The following is a 22691-nucleotide window of genomic DNA, read 5'->3' on the forward strand; positions in this document are numbered from 1 at the left end:
CTACACTCTGATTTATTGGACTTACCCCACTCAGCTAACATGGAGTTGAAGAATGTCAACCACCACACCATGGAGCCTAGAGTGCCTACAACTGAAAGCAGGAGGATTGCATCCAGGATCCCTGTGGGATCTAAGCCCCCTCTTGACATAGATGTGGAATGGATACAACCAACCCAAGGTCCACAGGAAGGAGGAATACAGTAAGGATTAGAGTGGACTTAATGATATCCTACTCATGAACTATTATGGTTAATAATCGAGAAAATGTGGCATTGGTGTGGAAAAAGTGGCCATGGTGGCTGCTGGGTGCGGGGAATGGGAGGAAGAGATGAGATGTGGAGGCATTTTCGGGACTTGGAGTTGTCCTGGGTGGTGCTCCAGGGACAACTGCTGGACATTGTATGTCTTCCCATGGCCCACTGGATGGAACGTGGGAGAGTGTGGGCTATGGTGTGGACCACAGGCCATGGGGTGCAGCGATGCCCAGAGATGTACTCACCAGATGCAATGGATGGGTCATGATGATGGGGGAGAATGTTACTATGGGGGGAGTGGTGGGGTTGGGGCGGTGGGGGTGAATGGGGACCTCATATTTTTTGAATGTAATATTTTTTTTAAAATGAATAAATTGAATAGAATTTGGAAAAAAAAAAAAAAGAAAGAAAACCAAGCTTTGCCCAATTTTTTTTTCCTGGGAACTGAGCGTAAAGGAATGAGTGGAGCTGTTTGAAGACCCCAAAATAAAAGAAAACCAGATACTGTTCTCAAGGAGACTCTACAGTGTGTTGCTGCCATGTCACCAAGTACCAAACAGATGAGATTTACTACAACTTCTAGAGTCCATTTCTTTTACTTTCTGCCACAGAGAGACATTTGTTACTGAAAAGTCCTTATAAAAAGTTCAGAGATAGAATAGGTCCACAACCTCTTATCCACAATTCTGAAATTGAAAACACTCTGTCCCAGACTCCCCTGGAGCATTACATAATAAACAGTATAATTATCTTCTAAAATGTGAAACATTCTGAATGCTGAAACACATCTGGCCCCCAAAGTTTTCAGATAATACCCATGTTCCTCTTTAGATAAAGGCAAATGGATAGTGATTACAGAGACCTGATCTTCCCATTCACAAACTAAAGACACATTATATAATTATGGTTCCTGGAGTCAGCCTGGCTGGTCCTTGCTTTAGAAAAAAATAATTGAGAGAGAAAAAGCAAAATGGTGGCAGAGTAAGAAGCCCCTAGAGTCAGTTCCTGCTCCAGGAGGCCAGAAGAGCATCCTGCCACATCCTTGAAGGAATGGAAGGAGGAGACTGCCCACCTGCAGAGAACACTTGTAAAGTAGAGTGCTCCACACTTCTGAGGCCGGTGCCCATCCTCCACTGGAGGCACAAGCTGCCTTGGGAGCTGTTCCACGGCTGGAATTGAAAGCTCTACTTCCCAAAAACAGGGGAGGAAGAGACAGTTGGGCACCAATTTCAGCTACTAAGGAGGAAATTCAGCAGTACAACGTATAATCCTGAAAACAGCCAGAGTTTGAGCCTGTCCAAGTCAGAAAGAGGCCAGTAACCGCCATCTTAACTCCACGCCTGTCATGAGGGGAAGCGGGGCAGACTGAGAATCCCAGTGCTGTGGGGACCAACTTCTTTCCATCCAAGTCAGATTGCAGCTCCAGCCTAGGCCCAAGTGCCACCTCCAGGAGGGAGGAAACTGCGGGGACCAGCCTCTCCAGGAAATTACCGGCCAAGCTGTAGAGGCTGGTGATTATCCTACTCTGGTGGCACAAGCCACCCTAGGAGCTATTTTGTGGCTGGAATTGGAAGTTCCATTTCCCAAAAATGGGAGGAAGAGATGGCTGGCTGCTGATTTTGACTACTGATTGACAGACTTGGCTGGCTTAGATATAACCCTGGGAACAGCTGGGGTGTGAACCAGCCCAAGTTAGAAAGAGCCCGGTGGCCACCATTTTGACTCTGCTCCCAGCCTAAGGGGAAGCCAGGCTGACCGAAAATCTCAGTGACAATAGGAACCAGTTTCTTTCACCCAGATCAGCCTGCAGCCCTAGGCTAGGCTTCAGCCCCACCACTGGCAGGGAAGATGCTGGTGAGCCCTGCACCAGCCCTTCCAGGTAACTGCAGTTAACTTTGGCTGGCACAGATTGAAATTCGGAAGTCTACCAGGACAACTATGGTCATCTTGAACCCGCACTGCATAGAATGCTGCCCACACCTGCAGTTCCATCCCTTCCACATGCAGGGGAGAAAGGGGCATGAAGTTTCATCAGTCTCTCTGGGCAACTACAGTCTAGGGCTGCATGACTTGGATTATTCCACACAGCTGTGACTCTGTCCCTACCCCTGGCAAAAGAGAAAGTTTGGGAGAAGCTTCATCGGTCCCTGGGGCAATGAGGGCAGCTTGAGCCTACACAACTTACAGTACCAACTACATGCTTGGCTCCTACTGTACAGCCAGCTAGTGAGAAGAGGCAAGAAGCCCTAAACTAAAGAGAAAAACTGCACCCAGAATAAATACTCTAGTAAGCCAGATGCCAAGACACCAACTAAAAATTACAATATACACCAAGAAACAGGAAGCTATGGCCCCGTTAAAGGAACAAGATAAGACTCCAGGTGACATAAAGGAGTTGAGACAACTAATCATAGATGTTCAAACAAATCTTCTTAATAAATTCAATGAGATGGCTGAAGAGATTAAGAACATTAAGAAGACATTGGATGAGCACAAAGAAGAATTTGAAAGCATGCATAGAAAAACAGCAGATTTTATGGGAAAGAAAGGCGCAATAAATGAAATTTAAAAAAACATTCAAATTATATAATAGCAGATTTGAGGAGGCAGGAGAAAGGATTTGTAAACTTGAAGAAATGGCCTCTGAAAGTGAACATACAAAAGACCAGATGAAGAAAAGAATGGAAAAAATTGAGTAAGTTCTCAGGGAAATAAATGACAGCAAAAGATGTGCAAACATACGTGGTCATGGGTGTCCCAGAAGGAGAAAAGAAGAAAAAAGGAGCAGAAGGAATATTTGAAGAAATAATGGTAGAAAATTTCCAAACCCTATTAAAGGACATAGATATTCAGGTCCAAGAAGCACAATGTTTTCCCCTCCAAAAAAATCTAAATAGACCAACTCTGAGACACATACTCATCAGAATGTCAAATGCCAAAGACAAAGAGATAATTCTGAAAACAGCAAGAAAAAAGCAATGCATAACATATAAGGGATACCCAATAAGATTAAGTGCTGATTTCTCACCAGAAACCATGGAGGCAAGAAAAAAGTGGCTTGATATATTTAAGATACTACAAGAGAAAAACTTCCAGCCAACAATCTTATATCCAGCAAGACTGTGTTTCAAAAATGAGGGCGAAATTAGAATATTCACAGATAAACAGAAACTTAGAGAATTTCTAACCAAGAGACCAGATTTTCGGGAAATCCTAAAGGGTGTGCTAGAGCCTGAAAAGAAAAGACAGTAGAGAGGAGACTGGAAGAGAGTCTAGAAATGAAGATTATATCAATAAAAGTAACTGAAAGTGGTGAAAATAAAATATGACAGATAAAACTCAAATAGTCAGGAATAATCTTAACCAATGATGTAAAGCACTTATATTCAGAAAACTGCAACTCAAAGTTAAAAGAAATAAAAAAAGGCCTAAATAACTGGAAGAACATTCCATGCTCATGGACTGGAAGATTAAATATCATTAAGATGTAAATTCTACTCAAATTGATATACAGATTCAAGCCCAATCCAGATTAAAATTCCACCAGCATTAAAGAAAAAATTGAAAACACAATCATCAAATTTATTTGGAAGGATAAGGGGTTCTGAATAGCCAGAAATGTAATAAAAAGGAAAAGCGAAACCTCATCTCCAGACTTTAAATTATTACCTAGCTATAGTGGTAAAAACAGCATGGTACTAGCCTAAAGACAGACACATTAGACCAATGGAACCAAATTGATGGTTCAGAAACAGACCCTCACATGCATGGTCAAGTGATTTTTGACTAGCCTGTCAAACTCACACAGCTCGGGCAGAACAGTCCATTCAATAAATGTGCTCAAATAACTGGATATCCATAGCTGAAAAAAGGAAAGAGGACCCCAATCTCACACCTTATCCAAAAACTGACTAAAAATGGATCAAAAACCTAAAAATAAAAGCAAGAACCATAAAACTTCTAGAAGAAATTGTGGGAAAATATCTTCAAGACCTGGTGGTAGGCGGTGGATTCTTAAAGGAGATAAGAGGAGGACTGAGTGGACTACTGATGTTTAATGTATGTAGAAGTTTTAATTAGAATTGCCGTAAAAGTGCGGAAATGGATGGAGTGGATGGTAATACACACTGAGTAAGTTAGTTTATAAATGGGGATGTGACTGAAAATGGTAGTCTAGGTATGTAAATGCCAACTGACAGAATGCTAGATAATAATCTAGGAACTAAATAGCACAGTAAACCAAGTAATGGATGAGAATTGTGGTTGATGGTACAGATGCAAGAGTGTCCTTTGTGAGCTAGAGCAAATGTATATCACTACTGTAGGTGTTGGGAATGTGGAGAAGCATGGGGAAAATACAGCTGGAGTGACCTATGGACTGTGGTTAGTAATAATATAATATTCTTGCATCTATGCAAAAGATGTATTGTGTTGGTAATGAGGCAGTATGGAAAATGAGAGCCAAATGTACACTATGGACATGGTAACAATCAGATGATATTATCTTATCAGTAGCAAATGTTCGACCATTTTTATGTGTTTTTGGAGGGGTATTGTTTGGGAATTCTGCATATGTGCATGATGGTTTTATAAGCTTACAACTTCTGTCATAAAAAATATACTTAAAAATAATAATGGGGGGGTTGGAGAAAAACACACCAAATGTATGATAAGGACTATGATTATTAGTAAGATTTTGACAATATTCTTTCATAATTTCTAACAAATGTCTCATGATAATGCAAGGTGTTGGTGGAGGGTTGATGTATGGGACCCCTATGTGATGTTATGCATGTTTGCTTTGTAAGTTCACAACTTTTATTATACACTTAATTCCTTATGTATGTTCATATATAAATATTATAAAGATAATAATAGGGTTGGTTGGGGGAATATACTTAGATTAGTAGTAATATTTTGACAATGCTCTTTAATCATTAGTTAAAAAGGTTTAACAACAATGCAAGTTATTGGTGATAGAATGAGTTATGAGAGTCCTGTATGATGTTATATGTTCGTTTTCTAAGTTCACAACTATTATTATATACTTATTGTTTACGTATGTTTATGTATGAGTGATATACTTCAATAAATTAAAATTTTTTTAAATTGACAAGCCAAGTAAAATAATTAGCAGGTAGCTCTTTGTTTTGTTTTCCTCCTTCCTTTTACCAACCTCAGCTTTCACTTCAGGACTGTTGTCCAGTGCTAGATCCTGCCAGCACTCATTGGCACCCCAGGAGGGCCAGACAGGCCAGGGTCTGCCTGGCTGCAGAGTGGAGTTGTGGGACTGCTTACCAGATCACATCTGGGCACACTGGACACAAACTGGGCCCCTTGGCAGCCTAGGATAAATCCAGCCAGATTTAGCAGGACACAGACCACAGAGAGCAGCACAAAGAGGTTTACCTGAAATGGCAAGGAAAATGGGTAGTTAGGAAAAGATGACAGCTAAATTCAATGGCAGTTTGGGCTTAATATAAAATAACTCATATTCTCTTCCTAGAGGAAACTTAAAAAAAAAAATCAGAACCATAGATTTTGTTTTGAGGTACCAGGACCAGGGATTGAACCTAAGGCCTTGTATGTGGGAAGCTAGCACTCAACCACTGAGCCACATCAGCTTTCCAGAACCATGTTTTTAATGTACAAAGTTTTTTCACATTTCCACTCCCCCTGAGATGGCTCCCTTGTCTGTTTGCTCATTGTTTTTGCTTGTTGTCTGTTTTTTCTTTAGGAGACACCAGAAGCTGAACCCAGGACCTCCGTGTGGGAGGCAGGCATTCAACTGTCTAAGATACATCTGTTCCCTGCCTGTTTTTGCTCATTGTCTTGCTCGTTGTTTTTGCTCATAGTCTGCTCGTTGTTTTTGCTTGTTGTCTGCTTGTTGTTTGTTTGTCTTCTTTAGGAAGCACTGGGAACTGAACCCAGGACCTCCCATGTAGGAGATGGACACTCAACTGCTTGAGCAACATCCGCTCCCCTTTTTTTCACATTTTAAAATGTTTAAAATTGTACTAAAAAATGCCATCAATTCTCAAGTCTTCTAAATAATCTCAAGTCCCTTCTGTCCCCCTCTTTGCAAAAAGTTCTTACTCCTTTCTATTTTTTTCTCCTACATTACACTACTTCTTCCTAACTCATTCTTACTTTTTCTGAGTTTCAGGGATCAGTGGTAAGTGGACAAGTGGGAAGCCTGGGAATATAAGTGGAACACAGGAAATCAAGGAGAACAGGGCCACTAATAGCCAGAAATTAGAGATAGTGCATAGGTTTTGCTAGCACAATGCAAAAGATACCAATAACCACCAAAGTTAAAACACACGTACGCACACACCACCCAGCACCACCTAGCAGTAAAGACAGCACACCTGAAAAACTGGCAGCTTACCAAAAAGAATTCTGACCTTTACAAGTAATACAAGCCATAGTTGGCCACATTCTTTGACAATCTTGAAGTACACCAGCATCAAATGAATCATGTCTGAAAGTGTGGGCAGAAAGAGCAAATAACATTTTTGGAAAGCGGATTAGAATGCTGAGTTGTCTACAAGTACACTTCGTGTCAAGTATCTGTGAGTCCTTAAGGAAAGGCTTACATCCGTGGTGTTGCAACAAAAATTTAAAATAGTTTCATTGGTTTTTCTCCTTGATTAATATATCAAGTCAAGCTTTAAACCACTCTATAAAGAGAAAGCAACTGTATAATGAAAGTGCATGGGAAAGATTTTCTACTGGTATCCTATTGCCAAAAGCTAGGAGTAAAAAAGATAACTAAAGTAAAAAAGGCAGTATTGTTGAGTTCCGAGTCTTAAAAACCAATTCTTTCAGGATATCTCCTAATGGGGGCCCCAAATAGAAAATAAAATTGCCGGAAGAAATAAATTCCATGGAATAAGCTAGATTTCTCTCTACTGCAAACATTTAAAAATACATCACATAAAGTAGTTGGGTCTTCAAAGCTCAATTGTAATTTTCATATCTTTCTCCCATTCTTCCTCCTTTTTTTTTTAATAATAGAAACTAGATTGTTCCCTTATAAAAGATCAACCATGACTGTGCTCATCTAATCAGGACAAATCCGAAATAATGTTTATTTTACAGACAGAAACCAAGTCATTTGGGGGGAAAACAAAAAAACAAAAAAGCAAAACAAAACAAAAAAAAAACCTTTTAGTTCTACTCTGCTCTTTAAAAAACAATCTGTTTCCATGAGAAATATTTTTTAAATATACCAAAAGTCAGTGACAGAAGTTGTAGTGTAGCAGTATGATATTGTTTTGAATTCCAAAAATAGATACTCGATTATGTTTGTGAATAGGTCTGTTCCTCTGGGCATATTAGATTAGATTGAATTCAGAGGCTTCACTTTTACTTGATTAAATAATGATTAAGGCTTTGATCAGGCCAAATCAGTAGGACGTTGAGTCCCTGCCCCCTTGGTGGGGAGGGAATCCCAGAGAAAACAACATGGCAGAGGAGACCGGGAACTAAATACAGAGAGAAGGTTCCATTAGACAAGGCAGAGGACCTGGGAAGAGAGACCAGGCATTCACTTGACAGTTTACAGCTGGCCTTGTGGAGGGAGCAGAGCAGCTAAATCCGAAGGGAAATAACCCCCAGGAGAAAAACAAGACTTGTCCCAGCCTGAGGTGGGGTTGGAAGAAGCTGGGACCACTGTGCCCTGGGAGGAGGAGGAAGAATGAACCCTCCTAGACGCTGCCCACCATCTTGCACCAACACGTGGCCAAAGACTTGGGTTGAGAAAGTACCTTTTATGGTACCTTGAGTTGGACTCTTTAGGACCTTGTGAATGTAAGCTTCTACCCCAAATAAACACCCTTTATAAAAACCAACTGATTTCTGGTATTTTGCATGAGCACCCCTTTGGCTGACTAATACAGGTAGTACCTAAGAATTTACTAAAATATCATAGTAGGGAATTAGATGTGGCTCAACCAGTTGGGCACCCACCTACCACAGGGAAGGTTCCAGATTTGGGTCCCCATGTCTCCTAAAGAAGAGCATCCTGCAGCAATGAGTAGATGCCTAAACACCTCAGACACCACAAAGCCAGAAGATGCCGTAGCCGTGAGGAGCTGACGGGGCTAAGGCTCTTGGGCATTCCCCTCCCATATAGGAAGTTCTGGGTTCAGTTCCTGGAGCCTCCTGGAGAAGGCACACAAGCAATGAGCGGACAGACAAGAACCATCTGTGGGGGGATAAATTAAAAATTATATATATATATTTATATATATATCTCATAGTATACAAATGACAATAAAAATGAGTCTTTCCAAGCTTAAAAGTTAAGAAAAAGTATAGAAATATCTTCCATGTATTTTTCTCCAAAATTAAATATTACAAATATTACCTTAAATCAGGGGCTTTTAATAAGGGGTCCGTGAACTTGAACTAAAATTCAAAAAAAACATTATTCTTGTGGGGATGTGGTGTAATATATTTATTAAATAATACAAATTATAGTGTTGACTTAGTAAGGGGTCCGTAGTTCTTACCTGACTGGCAAAAGTGTCTGTGGAATAAAAAAGATTAAGAACCCGTGCCTTAAATAATTAAGAATTGACAGAAATCAAACAAGAAGGCAGTATTTACTCAACGCAAATTAGAGATTATACAGTTTTTTATACTTGTAAACCATGTTTATTATAAAATTCAAACCTTACCACAAGTACAAAAGCAAATATAGAAGATTAGAGCCAATAATTATCAGTGACAGAAGCAAGCATCAATTCACGTAGGTGATAGGTCAGAGAAAACCTGTTCTTTATTACTATTCCAGGCCATGCCTGAAAGCATCTCCTCAGACTTGTGTCGTGAATCAATATTTAATACCACATCATGCCCCTTTTCCTGACAAAAATGCCTCCTTCCTCAACAAGAGGTGTCTGGCTTCTCTCCTCTTGCTGTTAATTTGTAAAAAGACTATGCACCCTGGCATCAAACCTTTTTTTGGAGAGAAGTTGGTGGCAGCCGCTTTTGTTCCTGTTCCCCAGGCCGCGTTTCTCAGTGTCTATAGAACTTGACTCACGCAGTGTATAGCATATGTCCTCTCTTGCACTGGTACCATTTGAGGTCATGCCAAAGCTCTTTGAGAAATGAGAATACATACTTGGCTAAGACAGGGCTAGGTGTTCTAACATGGGCTTCTTCTGCACTAGCAGTTGACTAACCAAAAAGACTTCATATATCAGGAATCCTCACATCCAACAAACCAACAGTTGTTATTATGGGGAAGTCTTGAACTTTCCTTTGGAAATTTTCTTTTAATGTAATATGAGATGCCCTGAAAAGTCTGTGTGGTAATAATCTTCACAACTAAAAATTAGCAGCATCAGATACACAATGAGTGAGGCTCCATTACTCCCAAAGCCAGACTTCATTAAAATCTTAAATTCAGCTCATTAAAAGACACTATTAAGAAAAACCCTAGGTAAGCCACAGACTGGGAGAAAATATTTGCATGCATATATTGGACAAAGGATTTGTATTCAGAATAAATAAATAATTCTTCAACTCAATAATATTAAAGACAAACAGCCCAATAAAAAATTTGTTAAGACTTGAACAGGCATTTCTCAAATGAAGATACAAGAATGGCCAATAAGCACATGAAAAGGTACTCCAACCAATCAACAGGAACACAAATTAAAACTACAATAATAGGGAGTTGAGGTGGCACAAGAGATTGAGCGCCTCTCTCCCACTGAGGAAGGTCCCAGGATCGGTTGGTTCCCAGTGCTGGCTAAAGGGAGTACAAACAGACAAAGAAGATCAAGCTTAAATAAAAAGAAAAAAGAAAGAAAGAAAACATTTTTATGCAATGAATGTACCACACTAATGAAAGAAGTTGTTGATGTGGGAGGAGTGGGGGTGTGGAGAGTGGGGTATACGGGAATCTCTTGTATTTTTTAATGTAACATTGTGTGTGATCTATGTATCTTTAAAAAAAAAAAAAGATAAAATCTGTAAAAAATAAGATGTCACTTCATGCCAGTTAGCAAAGCAAACATTGAAAAAACTAATAATACCATGTCTTGGGGAGGATGAGAAACAACTGGAATTCTCAGACATTGCTGGTAAGGATATAAAATGGTACACCCGCTTTAGAAAACTATTTGTCAGTTTCTTAAAAATTAACAATCGGTGTAAATACTCTGCCCTCAGCTCTGTAGTCTTTCAGTATGGGCTGCACAGTGACTTCCTTCCAAAGGACACAGTATGGAAAGGGGTGCGGGGAATGTAACTATAGTGGAAAAACCTGGCAAACACGAATTCAGTCAAGCAGTCATGGTCAACATCAGCTGTCATAAATAATGATCTGATGGGATGAAAAGGACACTTTGTACTCTGTCATCTTCCTCCCCAAAACCCATAATAACTTCAGTATCATCATGAGGAAAATATCAGACAAATTCTAATCATGGTGCATTCTACAAAACACTTGACCAGTACTCCTCAAAACCATCAAGGTCATCAAAAAAGGAAAGTCTGAGAAACTGTCACTGCTAAGAGCAGTCTAAGAAGATAAGACAACAAATACAATGCTGTGTTCTGGATGGGATCCTGGGGCAGAAAAATGAGATTAGCTAAAAAAATAAGGAAATCTGAATAGAGTATGGACTTGTTAACTGGTTCATTAATTGTGACAAACACTCCTTACTAATCTGTTAATAGTAGGGGAAACTGCTATGGGTCTATGGGTAGATTTTTTGCTAAATCTAAAACTATGCTAAAATAAAAATTAAATTATAAGAAAAAATAAATATATACCTACCTATGACCTGCAATTCCACTTGCAGCAATATACCCAAGAGAAATAAATGCATATAGCCACAAAATGACTTGCAGAAGAACGTTTACACAGTAGCTTTATTCATGTTAAGCCCAAACTGAGAAGAACCCAAATGACCAACAGAAGAATGGATAAACAAAGTATGGTATATTCACACAATGGAATACTTTAAGCAATAACAAGGAACGTCTGATATACAACAAAAACATAAGTGAAATTCAAACACATTACACAGTAATGTATGATTCTACTTACATAGAGTTCAAGAACAGACAAAACTAATCTATGGTGATAGAAATGAGAAGAGTGGTCATGGTGGCCTGGTTGTTTTAGCAGGTGGGAAGAATGGTACTGACTGAGAAGAGACATGAGGGAATTTTCTAGAGTGATGAAAATGTTCCATATCTTCTTTTGGGGGGAGGTTATATGTGTGTATCCGATTGTCAAAACTCAGCTAACTGAACACTTATGATCTGGACATGTCACTGTATATGAAGGATATCTACAATATATATATTTAAAAAAACAAAACAAAAAAAAACCTCCTGAATCCAGCTGTCAAGGCAGGAGTATGAAATCACATCATGAATAATGCGACTTCCAAAATATCAAAACTACAAATAACACGAGAAAACAATTTACTGCCTGGTAGGCTTAGCTTCTCTCCCACACTGGAAGGGCTGCCAATGACAAGTCCAAGTGAAATCATCAGCATGCCATGCCTCTTTCTGCAAACACCCGAATGAGGTCCTAGGTACAAAACCATTGTGCACTATACTCCAAATTTATTCCCATGTATGGGATTATTATTACTATTATTAAAACTCTGGTTAAACTTGTTGATCAAATGGTCCCCTGAATTACTCTAGTTTAGATCTCTGGCTGCTATCAGACAGAAGGGCTATAAGGAACCAAACATACCTCCTTCAGAGGTTGGCTCAGGTTCAAGTGTACAAAATATCAGGGAGGTAAGTGACCCTGTTAGGGTTTACAATGGACCTCTAGAATGGAGCTTTCAGGTTTGATGTTGTATGTAATGATGTTATTCCAACACCCAGATTGCCATTCCACCCTTTACCAGATCGTGTCCCCCAAGCAGAGAAGACAGTTAACACCAGGTACTGTGTTACAAAGCAGACTTAGCTCTGACTGGAAAGAAGAATTTCTTATTGTATTTCTTATATCAACATCATTCTTGCCTTTAAAAAATACAGGTGATTTTGAGTTTGTAGGAAGCACTTGAATTTGGATTCAGGAGACCTGGTTCAAATTCAAAGAGAGGAGATCAGGCTGGCTGTGTCCCTTGTTGGAAGGCCACAACACCACTCAAGGCCGTCCTCTGCCCATGCCTTTGACTTCCAGATACTTGTCACCCCACCTTCCTCTCCTCCCTGTAGGCCGAGGGAGAATAACAGCCTCATAACAGAATCACTGTTTCCTACACTTGCTCATATCTTTATGCATAGTCCCTTTCTTAATCTCTTGCCAAATTATTCTAATTTTAATGTGCCAACTATTTCCTGCTGGGACCTTAACTAATGCAACTTCTCTATAAAATTTTCCTTTTTTTTGTGGTACTGGAGATTGAACCCAGGAACTTGTACATGGGAAGCAGGTGCTCAACCACTGAGTTACACCTGCTCCCCAATTTTCCTTATTTTTTTTTTTAATGTATTTATACAGTATTTTTTTTTTTTAAAGATTTATTTAATTTCCCCCCCTCCCCTGGTTGTCTGTTCTTGGTGTCTATTTGCTGCGTCTTGTTTCTTTGTCCGCTTCTGTTGTCGTCAGCGGCATGGGAAGTGTGGGCGGCGCCATTCCTGGGCAGGCTGCTCTTTCTTTTCACGCTGGGCGGCTTTCCTCACGGGGCGCACTCCTTGCGCGTGGGGCTCCCCCACGCGGGGGACACCCTTGCGTGGCAGGGCACTCCTTGCGCGCATCAGCACTGCGCATGGCCAGCTCCACACGGGTCAAGGAGGCCCGGGGTTCGAACCGCGGGCCTCCCATGTGGTAGACGGACGCCCTAACCACTGGGCCAAAGTCCGTTTCCCCTTATTTTTAACTTTAATTTTTCCCCACTCTTTAAGCCCAGTTTCTATTGTTCTCTCCTCAAATGAGTCACCACCTACCTGGTGAAGTGAACACCATGGGTGAATTCCTGAATTCTACTAAAGTCAATTCATTATCGGGATTTACTCTTAAGAAACAGAACGCCCAGAACTGACAGGGAAATGTCTTTCTACAACTTGTATTTTAGACCACCAGAGAAGGGTAGAAGACAACAAATGGAGTATTTACCTGCTGCACCCTGTGGCTTTTAAAGGTAAGCTGCCAAAGGTGCCTCCTGAGAGCGGATCCTCTCAGGGACCAGCCACAGAAGTTAAGCCGGTTTTAATTTTTTTGTGACTAATGTGAGTCATGGATATTTTATAATACTTATACCAGATGGCTTTATGCAAAAGGTATTTTGTTTTTCAATTTGGTACACAGAATTCCCTCCCACTCTCTTCTCTGACAATTGTGCCACCTCCCCACTTCATTCCAGGTCTCAATTAAGTGACCCCATAAAATGATGTGTGGTGGACCGGAGGTGGTCAAGAAGCAGCATCACTTTCCATTTGCCTAAACCTCCCTGCTAAAAGTCCCTCATAAGCCCCATTAAATAATTATGCCCATCACAGCTTGGTATTGTTGAGCTGCTTTTTTCATACAAGATTTTATTCTCGAAATAGGCTGACCTTTCCCTACTACCCAGAGACTTTTACTTTGCTCCTTAGTTCCCTACTGCTCCAGGGCTCAAAAAGCAACTTAAATTCAACTATGCATATTTAAATAAATAAATATTTCCAGTAATGGTGGGAAGGGAGATTAGTTTGAAAACGGGTGGGCTTAACATGGTGAACTGAACAAAAGCATTTAGCTGTGCTAGTTCCTGAAAACCCACTAAAATGGCAGTAAAGGAAAAATGTTAAATGCAGAAATCCATAAGGAGAGAGAGAACATTCTGGAGAATTAGCAACAAAATTTAAGAAACTAAAAGCCAATGGACAGATGTTAACTAAATCAGTGGTCTTGAGAAAACTGAACCCTATGAAAGCAATGAACAAAGCCAAAACCCAACAGAATTTATTCTTCAGATATTCAAAAACTGTTGGCACCAGACACCTCTGGAAGTGAAAGTGAGGCAAAAATAGGAGGACTGATTGGGAGTGTATTTGAAATGAAATTAGAAAATAGTACATACTTTATGGAGAATTACTGGTATATATAAAGACGTGTGTGTGTGCGCATATATATATAGATAACATATATATATCTACATATATATATATATATATATTTTTTTTTAAGGAGGTACTGGAGATTGAACCCAGAACCTCATACATGGAAAGGGGGCACTTAACCACTGAGGTATACCTGCTTTCCAGTTTTGAATACAGTTGTGGTTTTTTTTGTTTGTTTTTTGATGCACAAGTTATTTATTTTTTAAAATTTTTATGGTATTTTTTGAAGATACATAGATCATAAAAAATGTTACATTAAAAAATGTAAGAGGTTCCCATACACCCTACACCCCACCCAGCTCATTCCTCCTACATCAAAAACCTCTTTCATAATTGTGGCACATTCATTGCCTTCGGTGAATACATTTTGGAGCACTGCTGCACTGCATGTTTACATAGTAAACATAGTAGTTTACATAGTAGTTTACATTCTTCCCCAGTACATTTAGTAGGTTATGGCAGGATAAAGTCCAGCATCTGTCCCTGAAATACCATTTAGGACAACTCCAAGTCCTGAAAATGCCCCCACATCACAGTTAGCCATATAATGTCTGCCCTATGACCCAAAATTCCACTTTTAGATATATACCCCAAAGAAATCAGTGCATATGTCCACAGAAAGACATGTGCAGGAATGTTCACAACAGCCTGGTTCATAATAGCCCAAAATTAGAAGCAACCCAAATAGCCAAGAAGAGGAGAATGGATGAACAAATTGTAGTATACTCAGCAATGGAATAAAATTCAGCAATGAAAAAGAACCAACTACTGATGCATATAATCAAACAGCTAAATCTCAAAAGCATTATACTGAATGAAAGAATCCAGACATGAACACATGCTATAGGAGTCCATAAAAATGATGTTCTAGAGCATATTAAAAAAAAAATCAGAATGTGTTACCGTTGTGGAAATGGAGGAGAACTGATTGAGAAGGGGTGTAAGGAAACTTTATGGAACAGAAAAGTTCTATGTCTTGACCTGGGTGATTACATATATGTAAAAATTCAGCAAGCACTACATTTAATATGTATACATTTTACTATAAATAAATTATCTCAAAAGGAGGGGTGCATAATTCCTTGATTCTTTTTCCTGACCACAGCTGTGGAGCCAGAAGAAAAGCCTTCCTTGACCACAGTTGAAGACTGAAAGACTTTTTCTCTGGAGAGAAGGCCTCAGGGATGAGGGACGCCAGGCACAGCTGAAGGAGGAAGTTCTATACTGAGCAGCATCAAGTGAGAGTCACCCACCGGTTGAGACCGCAGGCTTCTTTGGCCACTCAGCTCAGCTGTGGGAATAAATTGCAGGAAGGGGACTTGCAGGATCCTCACTGGCAAGAGGACAAGACCAAAGAAAAGACTCAAAGATACTGTCCTAACAAGATTAATCCCACTTACAATGAAGTAAACAAGCTCCCCCTGTCTCCCTGACCCCCCAATAACCCAGTGAGCTTTTCAGTCCCCTACTCTGACACACCTCACCAGACATTTCAGGAGAGCATTTAACGCGAAAGATAAGGATCACACACACAACAGAAGGGATGAAAAGAAAAAATAGGAAAAAGACCACCTGGAGGAAACAGGAACAAAGCAAGACGAGGAAAATTTTCAATAAAAACAAAATTATCAATATATCCTACAACAGATCAAAGATTCCCAGTATGCTTTTTAAAAGAAGCATTCAGAGGACAAAATGAGCTCTTGAATTTAAAAACATGATCACAAAAATGAAGGCAGAGGGAAGAGGATTTGGCCCAATGGTTTGGGCGCCCGTCTACCACATGGGAGGTCCGCGGTTCAAACCCCAGGCCTCCTTGACCCGTGTGGAGCTGGCCCACGCACAGTGCTGATGCGCGCAAGGAGTGCCCTGCCACGCAGGGGTGTCCCCTGCTTAGGGGAGCCCCACGCGCAAGAAGTGTGCCCCCTAAGGAGAGCCGCCCAGCGCGAAAGAAAGTGCAGCCTGCCCAGGAATGGCGCCACACACACAGAAAGCTGACACAACAAGATGACACAACAAAAAGAGACACAGATTCCCATGCCGCTGACAACAACAGAAGTGGACAAAAACACGAACACGCAGCAAAATGGACACAGAGAACACACAAGTGGGGGGGGGGGGAAGGGGAGAGAAATAAATAAATCAATCTAAAAAAAAGTTATTAAATATCCTACTTATCAAAAGAATGGTTAACAGTGATTGCCTTTGGGAAGAGGAATGGGGAATTGAATATCTGTTATTAAGACTTATAATACTATTTGACCCTTTAAACTATGTGCATGGATAACTTTGATAAAAATGGAAATTAAATTTAAAAACATAAAATGAAATAAAATGCATAAACTTGGAGTTAGATAAATATGAGCTCAATTTCTGGCCCATTCACTGCTAGCTAAGTGACCTTGGGCAAATTACTTAACTTTCTCTGAGCCTCACTTCTTTACTTGTGAAACAGAGGAATACCTACTGCAAAAGGCTGTTGGAAGGAACAAAAAAACAAGATAATGCCCATAAAACTACTCACAACAAGGCCTAACAAATAGAAGGCACTCAATACAATGCGTCATCAATAAACATACTTGTCAATTTACAAACTTATTTTCCTAACAACTCCCCTTAGTCCCCTCCCCCATCCTCTGGTAAACCCTAATCTACTTTTTGTCCCTACAAATTTGCTATTTCTAGTTATTTCATAGAAATGAAATCATATGTCTTTATGTGTCTCGCTTATTTCATTCAGCATAATGTTTTCAAGCTTCATCCATGCTGCAGTATGTCTCAGATCTTCATTTTCTTACAGTCAAATAATATTCCATGGTGTGACAGTATGAAGTTCTTTTATGAATCCCCAAAAGAAAAAGATTGTTTTTGACCTCATCTATTCCTGTGGGTGTGAAACTCTGTTGACTGGACTACAGGTTGAGTCCCCACCCTCTTGCCGGGTCTTACATAAACATAGACACAGAGCGAGATAGACACAGGAAAAGGGAGTTCTGCCATTTTTGATGCCGCCGTGTGAGAAAGGACTTGAGGGTCGCTAGCAGCCAAAGTTTAAGCAGGAGGCCCCAAGAGGCCAGGTCCACAGAGCAGCTCAAGACTAAAGACACGAGCCATATATGCCTGATCGTCCACAGCTGAACTCAGAAAGAAAGTGGAGCAGACAAGACTGAGAGAGGAAAACCAGAAAGAGACAAGCCCTATGCTTGGCTGCCTACAGCTGAGGTCCAGGAGACAGTGGTTTCTGAAGGGAAAGGCAGGGACATCAGGAGAGATGGGTGGCCATCCTGCTTCACCACATGCCAGGACCCCAGGATCACCAGGAGCTGACTTTGGTGCAAAAGCATCTCTGCTGATGCCTTGATTTGGACATTTCACAGCTTTGGAACTGTAAGCTCTTACCCCAAATAAAATTCCCATTATAAAAGCCAACCCATTTCTGGTACTTTGCATTGGCAGCCCTGTGGCAAACTAAGACACCATGTTTTTTTTATCCATTCATCTTTTAATGGACACTTGGGTTGTTTCCACCTTTTGGCTATTGTGAGTAATGCTGCTATGAACACTGATGTACAAGTTATCTGTTTGTGTCCCTGTTTTCCATTTCTTTGTGTATATACCTAGGAGAACATGTCCGCTTATGGTAACTCTATTTTTAAGTTTCTGAGGAACTATGGTACTGCTTTCCAGAGTGGCTATACCCTTTAACATTCCCACTAACAATGCATGAGGGTTCCAGTTTCTCTACATCCTCTCCAACAATTGCTATTTTCCTTTTTTTTTTAATTATAACCATCCTAATGGGTGTGAAGTGGTATCTCATTGTGGTTTTGATTTGCATTTCCCTAATGGCAAATGATGTTGAGCACATTTTCATGTGCTTATTGGACATTAAAAATGTCAACAGTTCACCAAAATCTTTCCTGATGAGAAGAAACTTCTAAAATAGCAAAAACTTTCCATTAAAAAAATACTAACACCACTGCAGATTGCTTTTCTTTCATATTCTCATTCTTCTTTCTTCCCAAGAAATTATCACTGGTACTAATTTTTTTTTCACATGCAGCCTTTGACACTGCTCAAAAATATTTGAAAAATAAAATACACTTTTTACCAGTAGGGCACAAAATATGAACCAAGGACACAAAAACATAGTTAGCACTAAATAATACTGAATGAATCAATCAATCAACCCATCAATGAAAAATGGAATTATTTGTAATAAACACTACCTACAGATCTCATACATTCTTACTAATATTCTAGAACATATACATACAGTCAATGAAATGCAAACACCTCACTTACTGTCACTGCTTACATGAAAATAGCTACCACACCCTGGGGAAAAAAGATGGGAAAAGTTAGGACTCCCATCCCAAATGTTCAAAAGGAAGGAGGAACAGGTGTGGTAAGTGAGTGGCAGGGAAAATAAAAGTACCCAATCTTAGAATTGGCTGCCTTTCTCCCAATGAAACAAGAATATTGTGTTGTCTAGCTAGGAATCAGTTCTAGTTTGCTAAATGCTGCCAAAGCAATATACCAGATATGGTTGGCTTTTACAATGGGAATTGATTAGGTTAAAAACTTACAGTTCTGAGGCTGTGAGAATGTCCAAACCAAGGCTTCAGAGGCGATGCTCTTCTCCTGAGATCCGCCTGCTAGTGGTTCTGGATTCCTCTCACGTGCCAGGGCACAATGGTGGTATCTACCGGTCTCAGTCCCTGCCTTCTCCTCTAGGCCTCAGTGCCCTCAAATTCAGGTTGTTCCTTCTGAGGCTTTTCTCTCTCCTGGGTTCATCAACTTCTAGAGATTTCTCTCTGTCTCTTCAGCTTTTCCCTGTGTCTATGGCTTTTTATTCTTCCTTTCATAAAGGACTCCAGTAGGAGGATTAAGATCCACCCTGGGCCACACAATCTAATCAAAGAGCATGAACTGGGGTAATTTAACCAAAAGATCCCACTGCAATAGGTTTACATGCACAGGAATGGATTAGCTCAAAGGATGTGATCTTCTGAGTCCACCCACCCTCAAATTGTCACAGAATCTAACTGCTGTTTTAATATTTATATCCTCAGAAACATGGAGTCCAACCTCCACAACACTGATTAGTCACTCTCAAATGTCACAGGGACTAACAAATGTCAAAACTACTTATTTGACTTTTAACATTTTTAAATTTAGTTTGGGGAGGCATTTTAACACAAAGATCTAGACACAAAAGCAAAGTTATCAGAACATGATTCAAAGGCACAGCAAAGAAGAAGGAAGAGGAGGAGGAAGAGGAGGAGGAGGAAGAGGAGGAGGAGACAAGGATGACGAAAAGACTGAAACCTTTCTGAACAATTTTAGCAAAATTAATGCTCTGATGAAGCACAAAGGCGACCAACTAAATACAATAAGTGACAACCACTCCCAGAGCCTATACTTGTCCAATTTTAAACCCATTATGGGAGCTCACACATAAACTGACTTCGTTGCCTGTGTGCCTTTCATCCTCAGACCCAAGAGAACCTAACCCTGGGCTCTACTCTCTTGACACCTTTTAAACTTCTTCCAGAAGCTTAGCAGATAGATTACTAGCATCCAGGACAGTTCTCCTTGCCAACAAGCCAAACACAGGCCTGTTGCTGCGAACAGAACCAGCCATCTCCCTTTGTTCTCAAGGATGTTTAAAGCCAGATTTACATATATAAGGGCTGTTCCCTGATTTTCTTTTTATAAAGCATTTAAAATATAATTGTAATATTTCTTTCCCATTCTTCTTTCAACAAGAGTGAAAGGTGTCTTCACCAGAGTGAGATATAAATTTTCATCAGTTTGGGAAACCACCTCAAGGAGTGCTAAAAGCACTTAGAACTTAAGGTTGCTTATTCCTGGTTAAAAAAATATATAAATAAATATATATATAAATCTCAGGGCACTTTCACGTCCCCTTACTTGTGAAAAGGAAATTCTGCCCTACCAGGGATCCTTTTACTGGGTCCTCTTGCAGATCCTTAGTCTCCCAGGGCTCCCCTTTAGCACATGGCCTCTAATTTCTCAGGAAAGTAACTTTTCACATAAGCCCAGCAATCAAGCTTAGCAGAGAAGGGAGAAGCTCAGTATGGATCTGACTTCATAATTCCTCAATACAACTTGGACAGGTCTGCCACCCCTCAATTAGCAAGGTCTCAACAGGATGTGGGTAAGGACCAGGAGGAAAATATCCTAATGAGACTCTCAAGAGAAATAGTTAGAGAATCATGAAACACATGAGATTTGTTACTCTAACAAGGTCATAGGGTCAGGAACCTGATCTGCTATCCACTTGAAAACAAGGTAGCAAAAGTAAATTCAGATTTCATGATAAGAGAGACAAAGGGAAAACAGTTTTATATAAAATCGGAGATCTATGGCTTTTGAGACTCCCTTTCCCTACCCCATGCTTTTTTAATCCTTTCCTTGAAGTTACTTTAATTTTATTCCTTTCCCTGCTTCTGGCCCCTGTCCCACAGCTCTTAGCTTTCCAAAGCTGTAGCAAGTTAGAGTCAGATCTTATGACTTCCCAGCTCTTGAGAAGAATCTGCTAAATGAGGGCCAACTGTATCCAAAGACGGCCCCTATCAAGTCCTGCCCTCTCTTTACCCACATGCTGTTCTTCCCATCAAGTAGTAGAATCCAGTTCTTTGCTTGATTCTATGCTAGCCTTAGCAACTTGCTTGACCAATAGAATGTAGTGGATGCGGCATTCTGGGACTTTCAACAGAAAAGAATAAGAAGTTTTGCAACATCCACCTGGACATCTTGGAATGCTCTTTGTCCCTCTCAGAACCAGCAGCCTTGCTGTGAGGAGCCTGAGCCACAGGGGGAAGTCACGTGTTAGTGCTCTAGTCAACAGCCCCTGCTGTGTCCCCAGCCGACCACCATCAGCAGCCTGGCATGAGGAAGAGTTCTCTTGGATATCCAGTCCAGTCAAGCCTTCAGATGATTCCAACCCCAGCTTCCATCTATTTGTAGTTGCATGAGACAACCTGGGTAGGAAGACTGTTAATCCATAAAACCATGGGAGATAATGATAATATGTGGATTTGAGCCATTAGGTTTTCCAGGGTGATTTATTATGCAAGAATATTTAACTAGAATAGCTAATCCTTTCTTTCCCTTTTATTTCTAACTAAGCAGGGGGATGAAACCCTAACCAGATAAATCTCTTTTAAGCAGAGATATTGCTTATTTTCAGATATTATATGCCCCAATGACCAGACCATTATAATCAGCTATTTAAGAAATATTTCTTTCCATGTGATGTTCTGACATATTCTACTACAGAAAAAACAAAGTTTCAGTAGTCCACTTATATTTATATGCCTACTACAATGCCTATTATGACACAGGTACTCAATAAATGTTTATCTAGTGACTGAATAAATGATTTAAGACCACATTTCCCAAATGGGTTAGGATTATGGGTTTCCTGTGAAAGCTTAAAAGGTATTCTGTAGAAAAGGTGGTATGAAGTGAAGTGAAATGAAGTTGGGAATACTTGGTTTACACAAAGTCAAATAATTAGCACTTCTAAGAACCTTTAAAATGTTAAGATTGCCAATAAATTATCAAGAGAAAGGCACGATATGTGGCATTTCCTAAATTTACAGGACCAAGACACCCCTTTTCCAAGGAAACTTGTCTAATACCTCACAGGACAGGACAGTATCATAGAGACAGTGTGAGGAACACTGGCTTGAAGAATCCTGCTTGTAATTTCTATTTATTGACATTTTGAAACATTAAAGTTTCAAGTCACCCAGTCGTCTAAATACCATTAAGGGCTGACAACATCACAAAAAAGAGAGACAACCAGACAGTGTATGCTTCCTGATGGAAGTACACAACATCACTGATTACGTATTCTGTTCTAATCAAACCTGAATCAGATCAAGCCTCTAGATTTAACTACCAGATACAGGAATAAAGGGGACAGAGGAACATGTTAAACTACACCATGGGATACAATCAGCGAAATCTAGAATAGATACATACATAACTCAACTGGACCAAGGACCCACTTCCTTTAGCAAATACACTGCAATGAGGACAAAGAAAAGAGAAAGAGGATCTTAGTGATTAAAACAGACTTGAGAGAAATGCAACATGAGGATCTTGCTTATTTTGCTAATTAAAACAAACCAATTAGTGAAAAAAAAAGCAAGTGAGACAATCACTAGCCAGTTGAACATAATGAATTATGTATATTTTATAGTCTGACTATTTAAAGATGAAATGTTGTAAAGGTTCGGATTTGTTTCTGAAAAATTCAATGGCAAAAAAAGAAAAATGCGTAGGAGTATGGGTAAGATA

At 40.0% G+C, this 22691-nt stretch overlaps 1 protein-coding gene across 2 annotated transcripts in view; it reads right to left on the minus strand.

Moving 5' to 3' along the window:
- Window positions 1–22691, minus strand: part of ENTREP1 (endosomal transmembrane epsin interactor 1) — an 86319-nt gene that overhangs the window by 34112 nt on the left and 29516 nt on the right. For both annotated transcript variants that reach the window (XM_004454757.4, XM_004454756.3), the window contains one exon: window positions 5553–5663. In XM_004454757.4, the coding sequence (XP_004454814.2) occupies window positions 5553–5663 (111 nt within the window). The remainder of the gene's footprint in view (window positions 1–5552; window positions 5664–22691) is intronic.

Source organism: Dasypus novemcinctus, chromosome 8 (genome assembly GCF_030445035.2).
Source record: "Dasypus novemcinctus isolate mDasNov1 chromosome 8, mDasNov1.1.hap2, whole genome shotgun sequence".
NCBI classification, from domain to species: Eukaryota; Metazoa; Chordata; class Mammalia; order Cingulata; family Dasypodidae; genus Dasypus; species Dasypus novemcinctus.